The 19022-nt window shown below is 46.3% G+C and overlaps 7 protein-coding genes and 1 pseudogene across 7 annotated transcripts; 2 read left to right on the top strand and 6 right to left on the bottom strand.

Moving 5' to 3' along the window:
• Nucleotides 1–25: 25 nt before the first annotated feature.
• YALI1_A01854g (uncharacterized protein) lies at nt 26–315 on the top strand (the record flags this gene model as incomplete). Its single annotated transcript, XM_068281609.1, has 2 exons — nt 26–115; nt 169–315. 2 exons carry the CDS (start codon nt 26–28, stop codon nt 313–315), a joined length of 237 nt encoding a protein of 78 aa, XP_068137710.1.
• A 445-nt stretch (nt 316–760) lies between these two features.
• YALI1_A01864g (uncharacterized protein) lies at nt 761–1069 on the bottom strand (the record flags this gene model as incomplete). The annotated part of the gene is made up of 1 exon (XM_002142944.3): nt 761–1069. One exon carries the CDS (start codon nt 1067–1069, stop codon nt 761–763), a length of 309 nt encoding a protein of 102 aa, XP_002142980.1.
• Nucleotides 1070–1233: 164 nt separating this feature from the next.
• YALI1_A01868g (uncharacterized protein) lies at nt 1234–1552 on the bottom strand (the record flags this gene model as incomplete). The annotated part of the gene is made up of 2 exons (XM_068281610.1): nt 1234–1453; nt 1497–1552. 2 exons carry the CDS (start codon nt 1550–1552, stop codon nt 1234–1236), a joined length of 276 nt encoding a protein of 91 aa, XP_068137711.1.
• A 466-nt stretch (nt 1553–2018) lies between these two features.
• On the bottom strand, nt 2019–3443 carry YALI1_A01888g (uncharacterized protein; the record flags this gene model as incomplete). Its single annotated transcript, XM_499653.3, has 1 exon — nt 2019–3443. One exon carries the CDS (start codon nt 3441–3443, stop codon nt 2019–2021), a length of 1425 nt encoding a protein of 474 aa, XP_499653.3.
• Nucleotides 3444–4045: 602 nt separating this feature from the next.
• Nucleotides 4046–5131, bottom strand: YALI1_A01905g (uncharacterized protein; the record flags this gene model as incomplete). Its single annotated transcript, XM_499654.3, has 1 exon — nt 4046–5131. One exon carries the CDS (start codon nt 5129–5131, stop codon nt 4046–4048), a length of 1086 nt encoding a protein of 361 aa, XP_499654.3.
• A 3339-nt stretch (nt 5132–8470) lies between these two features.
• Nucleotides 8471–9134, bottom strand: YALI1_A01945g (Compare to YALI0A01507g, Misc non-coding, similar to uniprot|Q6CGY4 Yarrowia lipolytica YALI0A14927g; annotated as a pseudogene).
• Nucleotides 9135–16846: 7712 nt separating this feature from the next.
• YALI1_A02022g (uncharacterized protein) lies at nt 16847–17137 on the top strand (the record flags this gene model as incomplete). The annotated part of the gene is made up of 2 exons (XM_068281611.1): nt 16847–16943; nt 16995–17137. 2 exons carry the CDS (start codon nt 16847–16849, stop codon nt 17135–17137), a joined length of 240 nt encoding a protein of 79 aa, XP_068137712.1.
• A 167-nt stretch (nt 17138–17304) lies between these two features.
• YALI1_A02037g (uncharacterized protein) lies at nt 17305–18378 on the bottom strand (the record flags this gene model as incomplete). Its single annotated transcript, XM_499660.3, has 1 exon — nt 17305–18378. One exon carries the CDS (start codon nt 18376–18378, stop codon nt 17305–17307), a length of 1074 nt encoding a protein of 357 aa, XP_499660.3.
• Between the last annotated feature and the right edge of the window lie 644 nt (nt 18379–19022).

Below are 19022 nucleotides of genomic sequence, written 5' to 3' on the forward strand. Positions count from 1 at the left end.
TCAGTGAACTAAGGGATTCGAAACAATGCGAATGCACAAGTATGTACTACATACTGTACTGTACATACTGTTCTACTTGTACAGTACTTGCTGCGTTCAAGTGTCTCTGTGTATCGTAGAGACCTCTTGAGGATGTATTACTGTATGTACGAGTAATGATCAAACTAGAGGCCCAGGGACGGTTGTAAAAGTGCATCGGTCATTCCACGGATAACCACTGTTCTGATAAAAGATGAAAATAGATCATTGAAAGTCTTCTTTCACTCTAAAATGCCTCCATACAGCCCCTATAGCCAGTGTCTATACGCTCAGTAGCAGATTGGAGCCCAAATATCATCTCTCCTAATGCTCCTGTGCGGTACCCCTGAATGTCCACTCTGGAGAATCGATAGGCTGGGTTCTGATCAATGGACCGAATCATAGTACCGTTCGCCCGAGCCGGTTAATTCCACATGTCTACTTCTGATCTTCTACAAGACTCTACGGACCAGACCAGTTCTACAAGACTCCACCGACTGGCCAACAGAGACACTACGGTAGCAACGTACAGTACCGTAAAAGTACAGTACAGTACCGGATCATCACACAATCATATCAATCGTTAGTTGCATTTCATACATGTGTTCCAAACACTCGTTTCGTCGTTAGTGGAGGGCGGCGCACTGGAGCGCACTGGAGCGCATTGGACGCGTACTGGTGAAGGTGCCTCGTCACTACCGGATAAAGTCCAGCGTCCTAGTTGTCATTCTCGGCGCTCAAACTAGGCACTCTCTCCGTCGTTGAGAGAAACTACCTGGTCCTGCTCCAGAATAAACGGGAAGTTTGCATATTCCTTGGTGGTCTTGAGGTACTGGATGGCCTTATCGGGGGCAGAGAAGGCGAAGCCCTTGATGAACGAGTATTCGTAGCCAATCTTGCCTCCCTTTGACACGATGGCCTTCTTGACCTGGTCAACGGTGGCTTCGGGGGTGGAGTCGTCCTTGAAGGTCAGAATGTACTTGTTGGGGATGTATTTTGCTGCTGAGACAAGAGCCGCTAACAGCAGGGTAATGAGAAGAAGCAGTTTCATGGTGGTGGGTGATGGTGGCGACCTGGCGGTGTTTCGTGTCGTTGAGAGTGTCGTGGGAGTGGTGTGGTTAGTCGGTGGTGTTGCTTGCCAATTATAAATACCACGCCAGTCCCCTTTCGAAACCCTCTATTCAAACCCTCTTGTTTCACCTTCTGACAGCAGGTCTAAGCCGTGCAGCGCAGCTGAAACGCACAGTTAACTCTGTTTCGCGGGCAGGTGATCAGACGAGCGGACTCGGGGGAAGCTTCTGAACAGTGACGACGACAGGCGACATGGAACTGACATGAACACCATGGCATCACCGATGTCATTTCCCAATTGATGGGTTTCGTTTCCATTTCTCCCCGATTTTCGCCGACTTTCGCCGATTTTTCACCAATATCACTCGGTGATCGACTGGACCAAGGCAATTCAAACCACTCTCAACCAACACCAACCAACACACGCCGTCCATCGACGCTCACAGACAATCAAATGAGCCATACACTCACAGCCCCCGTGTTCCAATTATAAAATGAGACATGGGGCCCAATTATTACGCCATTGTACGCATGGGGTTTGCCACACACAGCATACCACAATATACAGTGTCTGATACGAGGAAAGCGTACATCTGAGTACACGGTGGCAGAAGGATGAAAGAACATGTTGGGGGATTCAATTCGGTACCTCGAAGCAATAAGCCAAATAAACGAGCTTGGTAAACATCTTGAACCCACTCCGCCCATCTTTTAATTATCGTGAAGGACCATTGCTGCCAATGATCCTGCACAGTGGCTCGCCTACATCCAACCATGCCCTCCAACCCATTCAGTCAGAGAGCCCGAGACATAAAGGCAAAGATCGCTTGTTTGGGAAATAAATATTCTATACACTGCGGTGTGTAGAGGAGCCATTGTATACTTTCTCTGAAGGAAATCGAGCATCAGTCTTCATCACTCGTCACTCGTCATCTCCTCTCGTAAACCCTCATGTCCTCGTCCACAGCAACCTCCTTGGTGCCATACTGAACAGCAATTTTAATGCCCTCCATGGTCTCAACATCCAGAAACACATGATCCGTTTCTTGGAAAGGTCTGTGAAGGTAAATGTACTTTTGGTACGTGTTCTCCGTGCTCAACAAAACCTCGTCCTCAAATGTGCGGTTGATGTTGATACGTTTCTTGACCAGCAAAACCGCCCAGTTTTCGTCCTCCTCTTCAAACCGGTGTCTGATAGTGTTGGACACTCGTCGGGCAAGTGGAGTGCGATACTGACGTGTCGCGGTTGTCTCTGCATCCCCCGTCTCCTTCATTTGGGGCAAATAGCGCAGTTTCTTGGCCAGAAAATTCACGTAGACGTTTCTATCGATCGCCAAAACCACCCAGGGACCACAAAAGACCACAGTCGCGTTCCAGTTGCTCACCCCGTGGAAACAGTTCCAGATCTCGCCCGTCTCACAGTCAAAAATGGCAATATTGGTCTGCAAGTAGAGACAGTAGATGGACGCAGAGATGCGTGAAAAGGAGTTAATGAAGCTGCGCGTAGGAACAAACCATTTGGGCGGGAACCTCAGCTCTGTATTTCTCAGATCAGCTTCGGACAGCTCTTGTTGCCCTGTTTGGCAGATCAGCAGTGTCTTTTTGATGCCAGAAGATGCGGTGTAGCTGAACACAAAGTGTCCCGTGCCGTCTGGATCAACCAGAGCACAGTGGACGAGCATGACGAGGCCAGATACCTGGAAGTCGCTCTCCATCTCCAGGTCGAATCTCCACGTTGTAAAGTCCGTTAAACTCGCCGTCATGTTGTTTCCAGAGTTGTTAAATTTGACAATCAAGCCAAAGAGATTGTTACCGAGCGGTAGCACGGCCACCGGCGCCGTTTTGCGATTCACAACGTCGTATGTGTTGTGAGGAGGAGTGTCGAGCGTGTTGAGTTGGGCCGCATTGGCAAATGTTCCCCCGCAGAGCAAGCGTCGTTTTGTATTCATAGGGTCGTCCGATTCGGCGCCCATCTTGTCGTCTGCGTCTGCGTTGGCGGTCGTTGTGTTCACCTCCTTGAGTCCCATTGTGTAGATGCTCCCCTTGTCGATTCGCATGTCCCAGTATCGTTTCACCACGGAGTTGTCTTCCACGTGGCACCAGTGCTTTTGTGGTTCGCCCACCACCTTCCAGAGTCGATAACACGTCATTCGCCAGCTTTCGGAGCCCCCGTAGCTCTTGTCGATGTAGAAACAGAGATCGCGGGCCGCGTTTTTCCACAGAAAGTCGTTTTCAGCATCGGCCAGCACATTGCGGGTCGTTTGACACGTGTCTGTGAGCGCCGAAAGCGACACAAAGTCGTCCCGCAAATGCTCGGCGATTTTTACCATCAGCTCCGCCGGTAGATGGTTCATTTGTGGAGGGGTTTTGTAACGGGCTCCTCGTTAATGGTGATAGGTTGAAGTATAAGACTGGTTAAGTTGGGTCACGTGGAGATAACTGGAAGAATGGGATGGAGTGAATAATTACTAAATAAATGGACTGAATTGGGAAAAACACTAGAAAATATATATAATGTTGGATCCAAGCAAGCATTTCGTGATTGCTCTATAAATTGTCAGTTATAAAGCTGACAAAGGTGGCGATCGCACACTATGTACGAACAAGAGACAACCCACCATTGTATGACCATGAAAACGTCAAGAAAAAGACAAGTTGGTACACAAACGAGTAAAGTATCGTACATACTTGTGATGCCCTTTTATTGGGCCAGATCTCCTCTCACTTTGTATCAAGTCTGGAAACTGTGACCACCAACATTAAAGAACCCAACATCGTGTCAAGACTTCGACAGTACATACCTTACCCTACCAAGGCTGCTGGCATAGCATTGTACAAGGCTGCTTCGCCCTACGATTCTGAACAGTTTGTAGCTTTTAATTTGTCCGTGTATCACTCTCTCAATCAACCCTATCAACAAAAATGTATCTACTCTATCAATCATCAAACTCCAGCGCTAGTCGGCGTTCTTCCAATCAACATAACCCTCACCGGTCTGAGTGTAGAAAGTACTTCTGTCGTACTTGGTGAGAGCCTTGCCATGACGGACTCTATCAACAAGATCAGGATTCGAAGTGAACATCCGTCCAAAAGCCACCAGGGTCCGATCGTTAGTCTGAGCCTCGGCAACAGCACTCTCGGGAGTATATCCTCCAGCTCGAATAATAGGACCCTTCCAGATATTCTGGATCCAGTCATTGTTCATCCACTGGGGAACCTCGAGGTCCTGATGGCCATCTGTTCGTCCCTCGATCACATGAATGTACGCCAGATCGGGGTACTGGGTCTGGAGTTGGGTGACCACGTACTCAAACTGTTCACGTGACTTGTGCTCGTCCACAGCCATGTCTCCAAACCGCGTCCAGGGACTCAGTCTGATACCTGTCTTCTTCTGTCCGACTTGAGCCACCACAGCGGCCACAATCTCAAACACGAACCGGGCTCGCTTCTCCACCGAGCCTCCATATTCGTCGTTTCTAGTGTTTGTGTTCCATCTCAGGAACTGGTCTGGCAGGTATCCGTTGGCAGCGTGGATTTCCACTCCGTCAGCGCCCGCCTGGATGGCGTTCTGGGCAGCCTGGACATAAAAATCCACCCGTTCCTTGATTTCCTTCACTTCCAGGCCGCGCACAAAGTTCTTTCCGTCTTCGGTGTAGTGATCAGAGGCTGAAACTCGGTCGTAGCCGAGCGCCTTGATAGTTTCGGGGTCAGAAGCCCGTCCCAGGTCCCACAATTGGATGAACATGAACGATTTGGCATCGTGGACGGCCTGGACTACCTTTCTCCAGCCTTCGGTTTGCTCGGAAGACCAAATTCCAGGCAGGTTCTCGTGACCCAGGTATCCTCCGGACTTTTCCGAGATCATTGTAGCCTCTGAGATCAGCAGGGTGCCCGGATCTTGGCCGCGCTGGGCATAATGGGTCACTTGCAGATCGGAAGGCACAGTCTTGACGTTTCTGCACCGAGTCAATGGCGCAAACACGATGCGGTTGAGCAGATGGCAATTGCCAACTTGGATAGGCGTAAACAGGTTTGACGGCATTGTAAATGGTTGAGGAAGAAGAGTTCAAAGTTTGTCACCATTGCTTGATAAGCGTGCACTAGAGAAGTGAGATTTGGAGGCTAAAAGAGGTGCTAACTTCAGCCACGAATCAGGTTCCGAGCGGAGTTCTGGGAGCCAATGAGAGCGTTCTAGCGCCCTTTGCGACTGGAAACGGTTCGTGCACCGAAGGGTGGTTATGCACGAACGACCGGTAGTAGATATTGCTTAGACTTTGTTGAATGTCTTTGTTGATAGTACAAGTAGTGGGCGTGAATGAGCACAACTGGGGATGTTATCAACATACTTGTAAGAAGATGGACTTCCAAAACAGTAGCAGTGTGCCCGAGTCACGTGACTTTAGATCATCAATCCATGTCCGATCCGGCGTCAGGTTCTGTACGGGTCACAACTGCTCCTTCAGCGAGTTCAATGGAAGGAGTCGATGGAAGGAGTCAATGGAAGGAGACGACCAAGTTTGATCTGACTGTGGGGACATTTGGCTGTAGAAACCTCTGGCCTGTTTTAGTGATACTGTGTTGAATCGTAGGGACTCCTTTGGGTCGGACATGGAAGATATGTTGGGAAATGTGAGTAATGTGGGGGAGAGAGTCGAGTTTACAAGAAAAAGTCGATGTGATCTTTTAGGTACAGAATCGGAGTCTGAAGATGATGGATTTGAATCAGGGAGAATTCTTGTACATATTAAATAGATACCTTTGTTAGAAGAGAACAATGTGGCGTTCATGAACGTCGTTTTTTCGTTGACGAGCGACATTACAGGATTGAGTCAACCATCAATTATTCTTTCAGTTTTGGGAAATGTGTGAATTTTTCACATCCAACTGGAGATGTCATGTATTGTACGTACTGTACTTTAGATACTGTACATACTCGTTTTCGTACGTACAACACACATGTTTTTTTTCTCAGCAACTTGAGGTGTCAAATAATCCTCATTAATGTCTCTTTAAGGAGTCAAAACTTGCTAAATGAGGCACTTTCACGCAATAAGAACCTCCCCGTATCGGACTCCTCTCATTCTTTTCTCTTTCCAATCCAAACATGTTGAATCGATCCGAACCCGAAAAGCAAATTGTCTACTATTGTGCGACTCACAATGTGTATCTATACGACGAAGACAAGTCCGCGCACTTTTCTTTTTGTATTGGACCTTACAGCTCTGTTTTTCGCTAGGATTTGTGATACATTCTAGGTCGAGATCATTGTAGCTGGGGCATCGGTGGATCGAGGTGTAGCAGACACACGATACTGTTGAGTACAATAGACTGCATTTCACGGTAATACAATGATATGACTTGATCCAGTTGGAGTTATTGCTTAATGCGTGTTTGAGAAACGGGGCTTAATCGAGTTCGTTTGAAGATGTGGTTTGGTCAAGTTCTTGGAATACCTGGTCCAGCTCTTTCGATCTACTCTTTCGATCTACTCTTTCGATCTACTCTTTCGATCCACTCTTTCGTTCCACTCTTTAGATTTATCGCATTCTTTCTCAACTCCGCCCGATCTCAACACATATGAGTGGAGAGACGTCCCTTCATCCCCTTGACTTCATCTCGTTCGGCAAACATGACCCGATCTTCCCCAAGCACACTGTTTAACACACTACCAGCATCTCGATGTTAAAATTTTTTATCAATGTCAAATAAAGCAAGAAATTGATCTAAAAATTCAAAGAAGAGACACTTGAAGCACTGTTTTGGACCATACAATACGTGTGTTGAATAGGAGGAAATGGGTATATTGAATGTACTGTAGTGGCCTGTGCCACATGCTTCCAGATGGCTTCGTATCACGTTACATTTAAGATGACTACTGGAACACCCTCTGTCGTCATTGTCACCATCCTTAATTCAGCACTCCCTTCGTGGCCACGCCTGAAGATGTGATTGCGCACGTCCAGCGGTTCATGCCCGACGTCCTGGATGATCTGGGCATCAGTCAAGAGACCCTGGATATTGCCTGGTCTACCTTCGCGCCTTCAACTTCGCTTCGTGACATCAACATGTATGTCTAGCCAGTGACTCAAACCAGACGTACTCAAGCTCTTTCGTTCAAACCTGGCTACTGTACTGTACGGGTTTGTGTTCCCCGTGCCCCACTATCGGTTTTTTCATCTCATATATAGGCCATTCCTCCGGCTAAACCTGGTGTTCCTTCGTCTGACAAACCTGCGGGAGACTGGAGGCTCTGGCTAGGTCGAGACTTCCTAGGTGACTCTCCTCTGGCTAGGGTCACACCTCCTCGGTGACGCTCCTCTGTCTACAAGGGTGAAATTCAAGGGGTTGAACATGATGAGATGATCAAGGGTTCTCTGTTCCCCTCCAATATGGATTTGAAGAGAAAGATCTATGGTTACGGGCACTGCACTTTTTCTTGTCACCTAAATCGGATAAACTAACCGAGCAGAACTGCTAGGTCTGCAATTGCGCCCGGTGTAGACGTATCCCCGGTGACGAAATTGTTCTCATATTCTGACATAACAAAGGGATATTTAGAGTTCAATTTTCTACTCGATACGATGAACCTTATTAAACCCGAGCCCACCTTCGATAGCTCGAAAGATTCATGGATCAAAAGACACTGAGAAAAAGATGCTGATATATATTTACCATTTTGATTACCTAATATATATTATGCAAATTATTATGTGATAATCTCAATTTCCATCTCCATGATTCGTTTCTCGAATTTTTGACAGAGCTCTCTCTCTCTCTCTTTCGTTTAAAATAAATGATCGACACTATTATTTGCCACTAATGCCCCTCTGACACCATGAATTGAAACCCAATTCGGCCTCATCAACAATATAAAAGGCCTCTTTATCGCCCAGTTTTTCCACCGTCAGAAGTCGACCGGTCTCTCAGCATCTGCAGAGGATTCGGTCAGAGAGATGCTGCCACTGCCGAGCGAAAGCAAGGAAGTAGTCCTGTCTTGCGCGAGCAGACAGTAACTTCTCTCCTACCATGACGTAACTTATGTTGCCGAGTTGGAGAGTCAGCACACCTCTCTTCATGCATCTACGGGATGGAACTGTGACGAGCAAAGATTCGCAATCTACCTCAGGAGCCCCTTATCTCAGATGGTTCGCAACCACGGGTGAAATTCCCAGCATGAATACGTTGGTGTCTGCTCTACTGGTCCTGTCGCAAGACAATGATCCAGAACTTGCTGAGCAGAAGCTGCAAAGCCTCTGATACGACACAACTGTTGAAACTGATTAAAATCGTGCGTGAAGAACGCATGAGCGAGTAACTAAGACGTAGAGCTGAGCGCAAGCTACGAAGCTGCCGAATGAAAGGAAACCCCTTGGTACATGCACTACAATAACGCAGGGTGCGGACGAGTTGAAGGCTTAGAAAGCCCCTTGAGGATCCTGTCTCCGTGAATATGAAGCAGTGACGGACATGAAACATTGTCCATGAGCTCTCCAAAGGTATGGGTAACTCCCATGGGTGCAACTATCAGCATGGATAACAACTCCTGAATGCTTTGGAGTGATGGACTGTCATTTGAATAATCATGTCCCCTCTATCTGCTGTTGACTTGGTACCATAACACCAGGAATCACGGTTAAGGGAACAGCTGACACACGATCCGATCCTGATCCAGCTTGTTCCGCCTGAGAATAAGCGTCTGAAGAGACCGCCATTGAGCAAAGCGTTTGGGCCCAACCAGCCAAACCGCCAGAGCAAAGAGTCAGTCCGAGCCGCAACAAGCCAGAACTAGAGCCGCCGGCCGACAAATGCCGAAAAAAAACACTACGACTACGCTGAAAAGCAGTCTGGAGCTGTACGAAGGTAAAATTACACCTGCCACCAGAGCAGGAAACGTTGTAGCGAATGATACACGTTAAGTTATGCCAGCACAAGAGTGACACTGTGAAACGATGACAACAGCGCAAAGGTGAAACTGTGAACTGTGAGAGCAGACCTTCTGAGGATATAGGCCAGAGCCAACCAATTATAAGAGCCACTGCCATCATTATAAGCCAGTGAGTGCCAATGAGCCAATGAGAGCGAAGTCTTTCTGCCAATGAGAGCCAGCGCTATCAAGCCAGAGCCAATATGAGCAACAAGAAGATGAGATGAGAGTCACTGCATGCGCCAGATTATCATCCAAGAGCCAGTAAGTGCTGCAAAGCCTGTGAGAGCCATTCGATAAGTCGGAGATCCAACGATCAGATTCGCATTCAGGAAGGATGTAGGCGTGGAACCTTGCTATGAGGATGTACACCAGCCGAACCTTTAGATTATAGAACAAGAGGATGTAAGCACTGAGCTGAACCTCTGGGGATAATACATTATGGACCATAGAGTCCAACCCAGATCTTCACCTGTAGTTATTTTTGCCCGAGTAATTCAATTGAATTGTAGATGAAGTCAAGGTATGGAGTGCAGGTACAGCGATCAGTATTGTCACTTGTAGTGTATTATACTATACTCAATCCAACACTTTAAAGGTCTATATATACTAAACGATCGAATAAAAAGTAATCTATTGCATATTAGAAAAACCGGCATCAAATAAACTGAGCACAGTATATAAACTTTTCAATATCAATGAAAATTTCCCGATTCGGCAATATATTACTTATCATTAAGACGGGAAAAACTTGGAAAAGTCTACTTTAATACTGTATAAATTCGTATATTGCTATATAATTCAATAATATATATACTATACGACTATTGTCAAAGAACCAAGCAGCCCTCACTGATGGTGTTTCGGCGGTAGTCATGGGGTTGGTCTCATCAGGGCAGCCAGTCCTCCGTTGTGCTTAACGCGCAAATAAAAAAGTAGTGGAAAATCCACGGCACCCACACACCCGAAAAAAAAAGCCCTGGGGGACACCAGAGACTTACTTGCATTACTAGAGAGAAGCGTCGGACCTTGACCACGTAAGGTGCTAGGGGTGTGGTCGAAAGGTAAGAAAATTGGTATCTCTGTGAGATTCCGGTTTCCGGAGGTTTGGCAGAATCCACCGTCTCGAGCATTCTTTTGAAGGAAAATGAGATACCAGAAGGATGGGGACTCCCCTTCTAAATCGAGTCTCTCGACGTTTCACCCTATCAAAAACTGCCAGAAGAAGCTGAGACGACACTGACTCCAAGGAATGGAACTCGAGGCTGCTCTATAGGGCCTTGGGAGGGGCTTTCTACCACCCCAACACTGCATCATCTCCTGTCCGGCCCTGGTTCTGTAACCACCTTGCTATGTACCAAATGGAGGGGGACCTAGGCTACCTTCAGCTGTGTTAGTATCGCTCTTGAGTATTCAAGGTCGTCTGTGGAATCAGCCCATTTCTCTTTAGTTGCTCACTTGAAGTGACATAGAAACAAAGAGCTAGAAATTATGAGAACTCACCAAAAATCCCACCTGAAACGACTAAAGAGGACTTGGTCGATGTCCGTTCATCCTAGTCGTAGAAGATGTGTCGTAATGATGTCGTAGAAGTGTCGTGAATGATGTAGTAGATGTCCTGAAGTGAGAAGAGGGGAGGGGAAAGAAGAAAAGCCCACAAATCATCTTCAGGATAAGGTGAGGTGGGTATTATAAAGAGAATTGTGGCAACCCATATAATCTATAATGTTCTGGCTCTTCACCTTATTTTGCATGTATTGTTAGCCGTTTTACGGTAATAGGAAGAAAACATATGAGATATATATACGATGCATATTCCCAGGATATAATTCCTTATGCTTTTTTTTTTTTTTTTGAATTACTGTATGTTGAATAAGTATCACGACTACCAACATGTTAAGGTTGAGATAATGCAATGGAACGCATAAAATCGAAACTTTGTTAATGTGGGTGATGAGCTGTTGGCCATTGAATTAGATTCTTGCTGATTGGAAACTATTATTTTCAGTATCTAGAATGACACTATTAAGAGCTCTGTCGAATAAATTTTCAAATGGCACCATTTTTGAGGGCATGGCAAATTGAGGAAAAAGTTTTGTTTTAAATATGTAACCTGATCTGCATGAGTATGGTCTGAATTTTAGATGCCGAATTGTCATCGCAAAAACCAAAAATCGTCTCATAATGCACACAAGAAACATCTAGTCGGATAACTCAGTTCCATTACACACTTATTGATCAACTTAGGTATTTCACATTGAAATACACCTCGTCATGGCTAAGCACGTGATCCCCGCTGCAAATAGCGTCATCTGCGCTGGTTCATAACGAGATCGAAGTTCAACGCCATCAAGAGATTTAACCTGCTGCAGGAGTTCCCAAGTTATTGTCACAGAGCTTCGTCCTCACAGAGATCGATGTGTGAATGGGCCCAAAGCCCGAATATACGAGTAGTTGTGTTGAGGCTGATATCTCTGTAGGTACTGTACACATCGTAGGTGACCTCGAGAATGGACCGTAGATGAGAGTACCATGTCGAAACGACAGTTGCTCCGATACTTGCGACGATTACAAACCTCTCTCTCCTGTTTGATACTTGGAAACAAGACACGTACATCATATTTATACATATAATGCAATGTTTCGGATCCTGTCTAAGTGAACAACACGGCTCAAAACAATCAATAAAATAAATTATATATTCCACCCACACAACCTCAACATCCCCATTGAGTAACTTATCCCTCCTCCAGCATTCCATTCGCATCCACTGGAGGACGTGATTGAAAAGACCACAACTAGAAGGTTCGAGCACTTTTCTCCCTCGCACCCAGATGTGTGTGAGAACGAGGGTTCCAGTGCTTTCTCCCTCACACACTCCAACTCCCCTCCTCTGCCACCGCTCGTCACCTTCCACAGCCCCAATCTAACTTCCCTGTATCAAGATGGACTATATAAAACGCGAATTCGACTCCATTCAACTCCAAATTTGACGATGTCGTTTTTTGTTTTTTTGGGTTCGAAGTAGTGCATAAAGTTTTCTTCTCATTAGCCCCTGCATTATCAACGCTAAGGCCAGAAATACATCTCGACGTTAGTTTATGCCCGATGAAATAAGCTTCGTGAAACTGGCCTGATTCCCGGACAAGTTTAAGGCCTTGCAAGTTTATGGCACCTCATTTAAGATTACTCAACATTTTGTTAATAGCTTAATTTTACTCAACAGATTTCTTGGAGATGATCATAATACGGACCATAGATCCACTAGCTTTCAACTAACTCTATACAGATTGTTCCAACAAATGGAGCATGCAATAGAGTTTGTGTTTCATTTCGTTTGTGAAGAATTAATTGAAATATTTTAACCTTGTTTAATTCCGAAACTTTGCTCAACAGATTACCGACATTATGTAGAGTAACCTTAATCGGAGGTTCCCCACTTTAAGAATGGGTATCCTCAGGTGAGTCTTTGGAGTCACGTGACTATGAAATCACGTGATTTAGTTGTACCAGGACATATGAGTACGAGTAGCTACTAAAGTACGTACCAGTGTCAACTGAGCGAGCTCGTTACGTCGAGCGTTCGGATCCAGATAACGCGAATGAAGAATAAGATGAAGAATTAGAGTCTGTAGCTGAGAGCTTTGTACAGTGTTGTGGGGATAGGGTAACGCACTCCATTATCCTACCTGCTTACTAAGAGTACCTTCACACCTTGAGAATATACTGGGGCAGGGTTGTTGTCCAGGTTTCTACACATAAACTCAAATTCATTTAGAGTTAGACTATGCAGCCCCCCCCCGAATGGTCCTGATGTATATTATGTTGGAATTTTCAAGGCTTAAAATTGGTAGCCCCTAATGAATAAAATGGTATCTGAATAATGTACTATGAATCACTCCAACCAGGGCTTCTAATCCTAACATCGACAATGTCGGAAACGGTTATGTGCCTGATTAGGAATATAGTCATTTTTATTGAAGTTGTTTCGTACGGGAAAAATATCTCGCGTAGTGACGTTACCTGATTCAAGCCACAAGTGCTGGAGTTATATGGGGCCCTCTGATAATTGCTATTAGGATTGCTTCATCGTAGGCCCCGTACTTGTAAACCAACTGCTGATCGAGAGTCTCGATCTATTTGACTATGCCGTATCGTACAATGTACTCCAGAGTTGACTTGGAAGTCGGGGCATGATGTGTCTCTGTCATGTTTAAATGGAACGAGATCTCGTACGAGCTCACCTGTATGATCCATAGTACTTGGAGTACTTCAGTACAAGTACGACTTGGATTGCTTCTACCTCTATTGGTAGAGCTTCTCGTAGCCCACCCTGGCTCTTAAGAGACAGATTGCCACGTCTGACAATCCACTCAAGCCCAAAGGGAGGCTCATTGGTGGATTTTTTGTTTGTTGGAAGGCCCAATAGGCTCCATTTAGTTAACCCAGTGTCCATGGTTTGCAGAGGAGAGGAGAGGACCACAAGACGCGCTATGCTCCTCCTCCATCAGGCTAACCCGAGAAGATCAGGTCATGAATCGGTGCCGTCATACGGTACCTTTCTGGTCCGCAGAGCCCCAGTGGATTGACTGGCCAGAGAGCGAAGACGGAATGTAAACGGGTCACGTATTACGATTCGCCCCCCTTTTTTTTTTTGTTCTGGCAAAGATAGCTTCTAGAGAACTTCAAAGCCGGTGTTGACTAGCGGGTCTTGACACAAAGGCTTGTTACCACCCAGGATCCTCGATCTGCATCGCCCAAGCTTCTAATCATCAGAGGGACGAGGTCATAATGGTCCAAAGGAGACCACAAGTGACTCCACAGACTGATACAAGACCGCGAGTGGGTGAGTTTTAGCGGATAGACGAGGAGTCGAGTCGAGTCGAACCGAGAACATTCTTCAAGTACTCTACCAGCTGCTCCGCACGAAAAAAGCCCTTCCTTCCCACACAAACTGTCTCTAGAACTGTTTAGTCTTGGGGGGGTTTTCATCTACATGGCGCGAGGCCACCAGAGAAAAACCCCTGAAAAACAGAGGTTTCCAAAAACAAAAAAAAGGCAGATTAAGAGTCTCAACCCTGACAAACCCGGTTTATATGTCTTTGGCTGAATCCCTGCCATCATGCGCCGCTGCAAGGTAAACCGGACCAATATAATTATGGTGGATTGGGCAATTGGGGAAATGTAGAAATAACCAGAGAGACGAAAAAATGGGGAAAAATGGCTACAAAATACCTTTATTTGTCGTTTGATTCGTGTTTTTTTATTTTTATTTACTTTTGGCTAGTTTGTGGACTTCAGTGACACTGTTTAGATGGACTGGCTGTCTGCAGATCATCTGGTTTCGGTAGCACTCCAGGGAGATAGAGCTGCGGTTTTTGAGGTCAAACTTGGACCAATGGCAGCATTCTAGAAGCTCTCAATCGATTTATATTTTCACATTTTCTATTGCTTCTAAATTGCAGCTTCAACGGGACCAAGCCGGCTTCTATAGTATGTTATGTACAGTATGTATAGTGCATTACTTTCCTGGAATGATAGATTTTTGGTTTGTCGCATTTTGGTCGATTGATTGGCATTAGTAAGCATTATCCCCGTAGTTGTTGCACTGAGAGAGGCTCGAAACCTGTCACTTTACCCGAATTCCGTCCATTCCGAGCTCATTTTTACCACCCCAGAGATACCCATTAATGTTGAAACCGCATCACCGAATATTAGAGTTTGTCATCCTGAAATAATATTCCAATTAATTTATTTAGTCACGTGACACGGAGGGGGAATCTTTTTGGGACCTTGAAAATGGGATGAGGAGTGTCATTTTTCGCGTCAAAATGTGCCAAAGATGTTATTTGATGCCGTTCAATGGTCTCTGACTAATCTAGAGCCGGCGGTGGTGCCTTTGGCCCATTCTGGCAGTCTGTGACATGTAGAGAACATTTTGATTAGTCCTGAAAAGTGAGTCAACTTGTTCAATTGAGTCTAGAGGCGTCCAAGTTGACAGTAGTCGACAGAGATATTTCCATCGATCGATTGCGACGTTCAATTCAGTCCACAGCACCAGTTCCTTGAGTCCACAGCACCCGTTCCTTGAGTCCACAGCACCGGTTCGCTTGAGTCCACAGCACTGGTTCGCCTGAGTCAACATCATCAGTTGTTCGTTGAGTCCACAGCACCGGTTGGTTCCTCAATGGCCCCTCAATTTAGTCGGCTGGTAATCCCGCTATTTTCACTGGTTCTGGCCTCGCTGTAACGAACCATTGCGTGAAGTAGTGGGTGTAGATCTAGCTTGATTGGCGGTAATACTCTTCTACTATCATTACCCTTAGTTGGCAATATTTGTTTAGAAGCAAAGGCTCTTAACAACTCCCCAACAAAACTCCACTAATGTATATAACTGTCGAACCAAGATGTCTCCATCAATTCTTGCCCATCATCACGGATACTGCACCTGAAGCTCCTAGAGGGATTGACACCGACTCTAGAACCCCTCAATATCCATAATACCGTAAACATTGCCCCAGACTCACTCTGACCTGTATGATAGTACATGTTAGTCAGCCCCATCAGAAGACCAGCCATTCCTTCTGATATTATTCAGTGGATCAGGCCTTTTGGGGCTTCTGTGGTCGAAGAGTTGTCATTCTGGCCCTAATCGCACATATATATACCCCATTGGCTGTCCATCGTCCAGATCACTCGCCATAATCCATAACATGTCCCGGAACGCATACCGACCGCCTACCGTCCCCCTAGACGAGTACATCTGGTGCAAGTCGCACAAGATGTTTGTGAGTCCAGACGGGCTTCGTATCCACAAGATTGTTTGCAAAGGGCCGTTTACCTTGGCACGGACTACCTTACGAGGAGTAATTGGTAATTTAATGGATATGCTGTGTGTACATCCTGTAGTGTACATAGCATAGTACTGTACCGCCATTCGAGTCCAGGCGCCCACTGGATAGACCCTCTACATTGTCCGTCATCTCACAGCTTTGTCATCTCACAGCTTCGTCACTTCATAGCTGCGTCATCACCCTTCATCGCTGTCCTGGAATTCAGTGTTCTCTCTCCTTCAAGACATGGACTGGATCGTCTCCATCACTAGACTTCTCATCGGCCCCTCTGGATCAAGAGCCATTGATAATACTCCAGATATGAGTCACAAACGCAAGCCGTGGCCAGCAGGCCAGATCCTCCTTGTTTTTGGCGGTCCATGTTAGACACATTCTCTCCATACACCAAACATACAACGATGCAGTAAAGAACGGTATGTACAGTACGAGACATGTGTATATAATAGTTAACTACACCAAAGGGGTTTGTTTCCGTGGGTATGAACAATTGCACAAGCTGTGTTCATGGTGCACTGTAGCACTTGATCTCAGGCTCCATATTGACGATACAACGAGGAAGTATACACACAATCCCTAACAGCTGCTTGGTACGGTAGATACAACGCTCGATCACTTTAGTAAACATTTCTCATCCGTGTTGCTAATTTGCTGATCACACCCGACCATTCACGGCAGAATTGGAGAGAAACATCACCAGTATTGGTCCCTGGTAGGCTGGGGTGTACAAGCAGAACATCGCTAAGACCAGCCGAAAGGAGGTGGCTTGCAGGAGGTTCCCAAGCAGTGATCTCGTCAGTTTTGAACTCCCTTCTCGCCTATCTTGAGTGAGAATGACCCCAGTGACAACTTCACAATGATCATGGGTCTTGTTTTCTACTTGATCGTGACAATTTGAAACATCGTAGGCCGCTAACCATCTACGTCTCGCCTATACGCTCATAAAAGTACACTAACACTGGCTATTGCATCAGTCTGGATTATGTTGTATATATTTATGGCCTCTCTATATACTCATACCACTCAGAAACATCCTACATTGTTCGGGAAGAAGCGCAGTCGAACTCTGCAGGTTGCCGGTAGCCGCTTGAGATAAACACCTGCTCCACCTGATCTCTTCATTCTGATAGCGATGCGACTACGTGGGACCCGCAGTTACTGTCGACTCCAGAAAAAGAATCAAGCATGTGAGGTGGTCGGTTCAGACATGATGAACGATAGTACAGTATGTACTGTACCTGACGGATCCACTTCTGATCTCTCGATCATTTGAACTGCAGGTTCCATTTGGAATTTTCAACAACTCTTCATCTCCCCCTAGGCTGAGAGATTGAGGCTGTTGGGTAACGTTTTCTGCGTCGAACTGCGTCTAACCATCTTGGGATTGTGTCAGTTCGGGCATAATTACTTCCGGCAGCCCCTGCCTGAAGAATCTGAACCCTACTCAGCCCTCATCTTACCAGCCATGGCGACCGAGACATCAGAAAACAACGCGACCAGTTCATCCTTCTCAAGATGCTGTATCTCGCGCTTGAAATCGTCCACCGCAGGCATAAGCTGCTGGATTCTGGCGGAAGCGTGGTCTCGGACCTGTTCATCCTGTGCCCTGAAGCTCTTCTGCCACAATAACAGCGCTTGCTGAAAGTCCATGGGTTCACTCTTGACCTTGGTTTTGGCCAACTCCAGCAGCTCGGGCAGATTGTACATTCGCGCATTGAGAATGAGATTGGCGGCATCGTGAAACTCCATTTGCAGCTCTTCTCCGTACAGATAGCTCATCAGCACGTCAAGCGTGCTTTTGGGCATGGGCAACTTGATCCGATGCTGAGGTTCGTTTTCCTGCTTCACACGCAGCATATCTCGAAAGAAAGGCCATACTCCCTGCAAAACGGCCTTGTGGACCTCCACGGTCTCTCCCTCTTCGCTCATGAGCTTGAAATCCGAGCCCGCGGTATTTCTGATGCGAGACAGTCCCGTGGAGTGAACCGAGGTCTGCTTGGTGAGAAAGTGGGCCATGCCCAATCTGGTCTGTGCGCTGAATCGGCGTGAGGAACAGGTCTCCCAATTGGCGTCCAGTAAGAGCAACGTGCTGTCAAAAAGAAAGGTGTTTTGGTCAATGGCGAAACAGGTGGCGCCCGTTTTTGGTTTTCTTCTCCACCAACCCAGTACTCCGGATCGATGCACCACTCCTTCTTCGTCGTTGTAGAACTGCAGACATACACTGAGCCAGCCGGGGCCTTTTCTCTCGCAAAGAACAATGTAGAAGATTCCCACGTCTTTGAGTGAGCATTGGGCGACAATCCTGTCTTTTATTTCGTCCTCAAAATCCTCTCTGGTGCATTCTGTCCGTTTTCCCCCGATTGGTTTCGGGTTCTTTGGTGTTTTGGTCTGTTTTTTCGTTCTTGTCGTTCCCGTTCTTGTAGTTCTCGTTCTTGTCGTTCTCGTCCTCGTCATTGTCGTATCCGTCGTATTTCGTGTCTCTCGCGTTTCTGCCATCTCTTGATTATCAGCCATGAGATCAATGGTACTGTACTGTAGCACGTTTAGTAGGCAGTATGTACAGTACGTACTGTAACCATATCACGACGCGTCGATTATGTAAAGTAACTTTGACGCGTTTCAACCGTGACGGTGAAAAAACCGGAAAAAAACCGGGAAAAACGGAGAACAACCGAACTATTGACCCAGAGATATGATGCTCAAATGCCCATTGTTTCAGTCGAATATGTCACCTCCATACCCAATGACCACTTAGTCGGCTTTTACCGCTCTCATTACACACAAAAATACATCTATAACCCCTTTGTACTGTCCTCGGAGGCACTGGCCTAACCACTCGTTTCACATTCCTCCCTATTAACCATGATGACTCTTGTCCAAACAGAATCTCCTCGGGAGTTGGCTTGAATTGCAACACAGCGCGAATTGGGCTGACTTTGGTGCGGTTTTGACAATGCCAAAAGTCCATCTTCATGCCAAAACCGCATCATCATCCTTCAGAGCACCCAGGGCATGTTTCTCAGTCGAAAAGTGTCCAGTAAGAATGGAAGATCCATTGTGTGATCAAACAACAAGTCGCTCTGGCAGCTTGTGTACAAACGACGACCCAGCAATACAATCAATGAATGTTGAGTTGGGTACTTACTGTAGATAGGGCT

This window comes from Yarrowia lipolytica, chromosome 1A (genome assembly GCF_001761485.1).
Source record: "Yarrowia lipolytica chromosome 1A, complete sequence".
Taxonomy (NCBI): domain Eukaryota; kingdom Fungi; phylum Ascomycota; class Dipodascomycetes; order Dipodascales; genus Yarrowia; species Yarrowia lipolytica.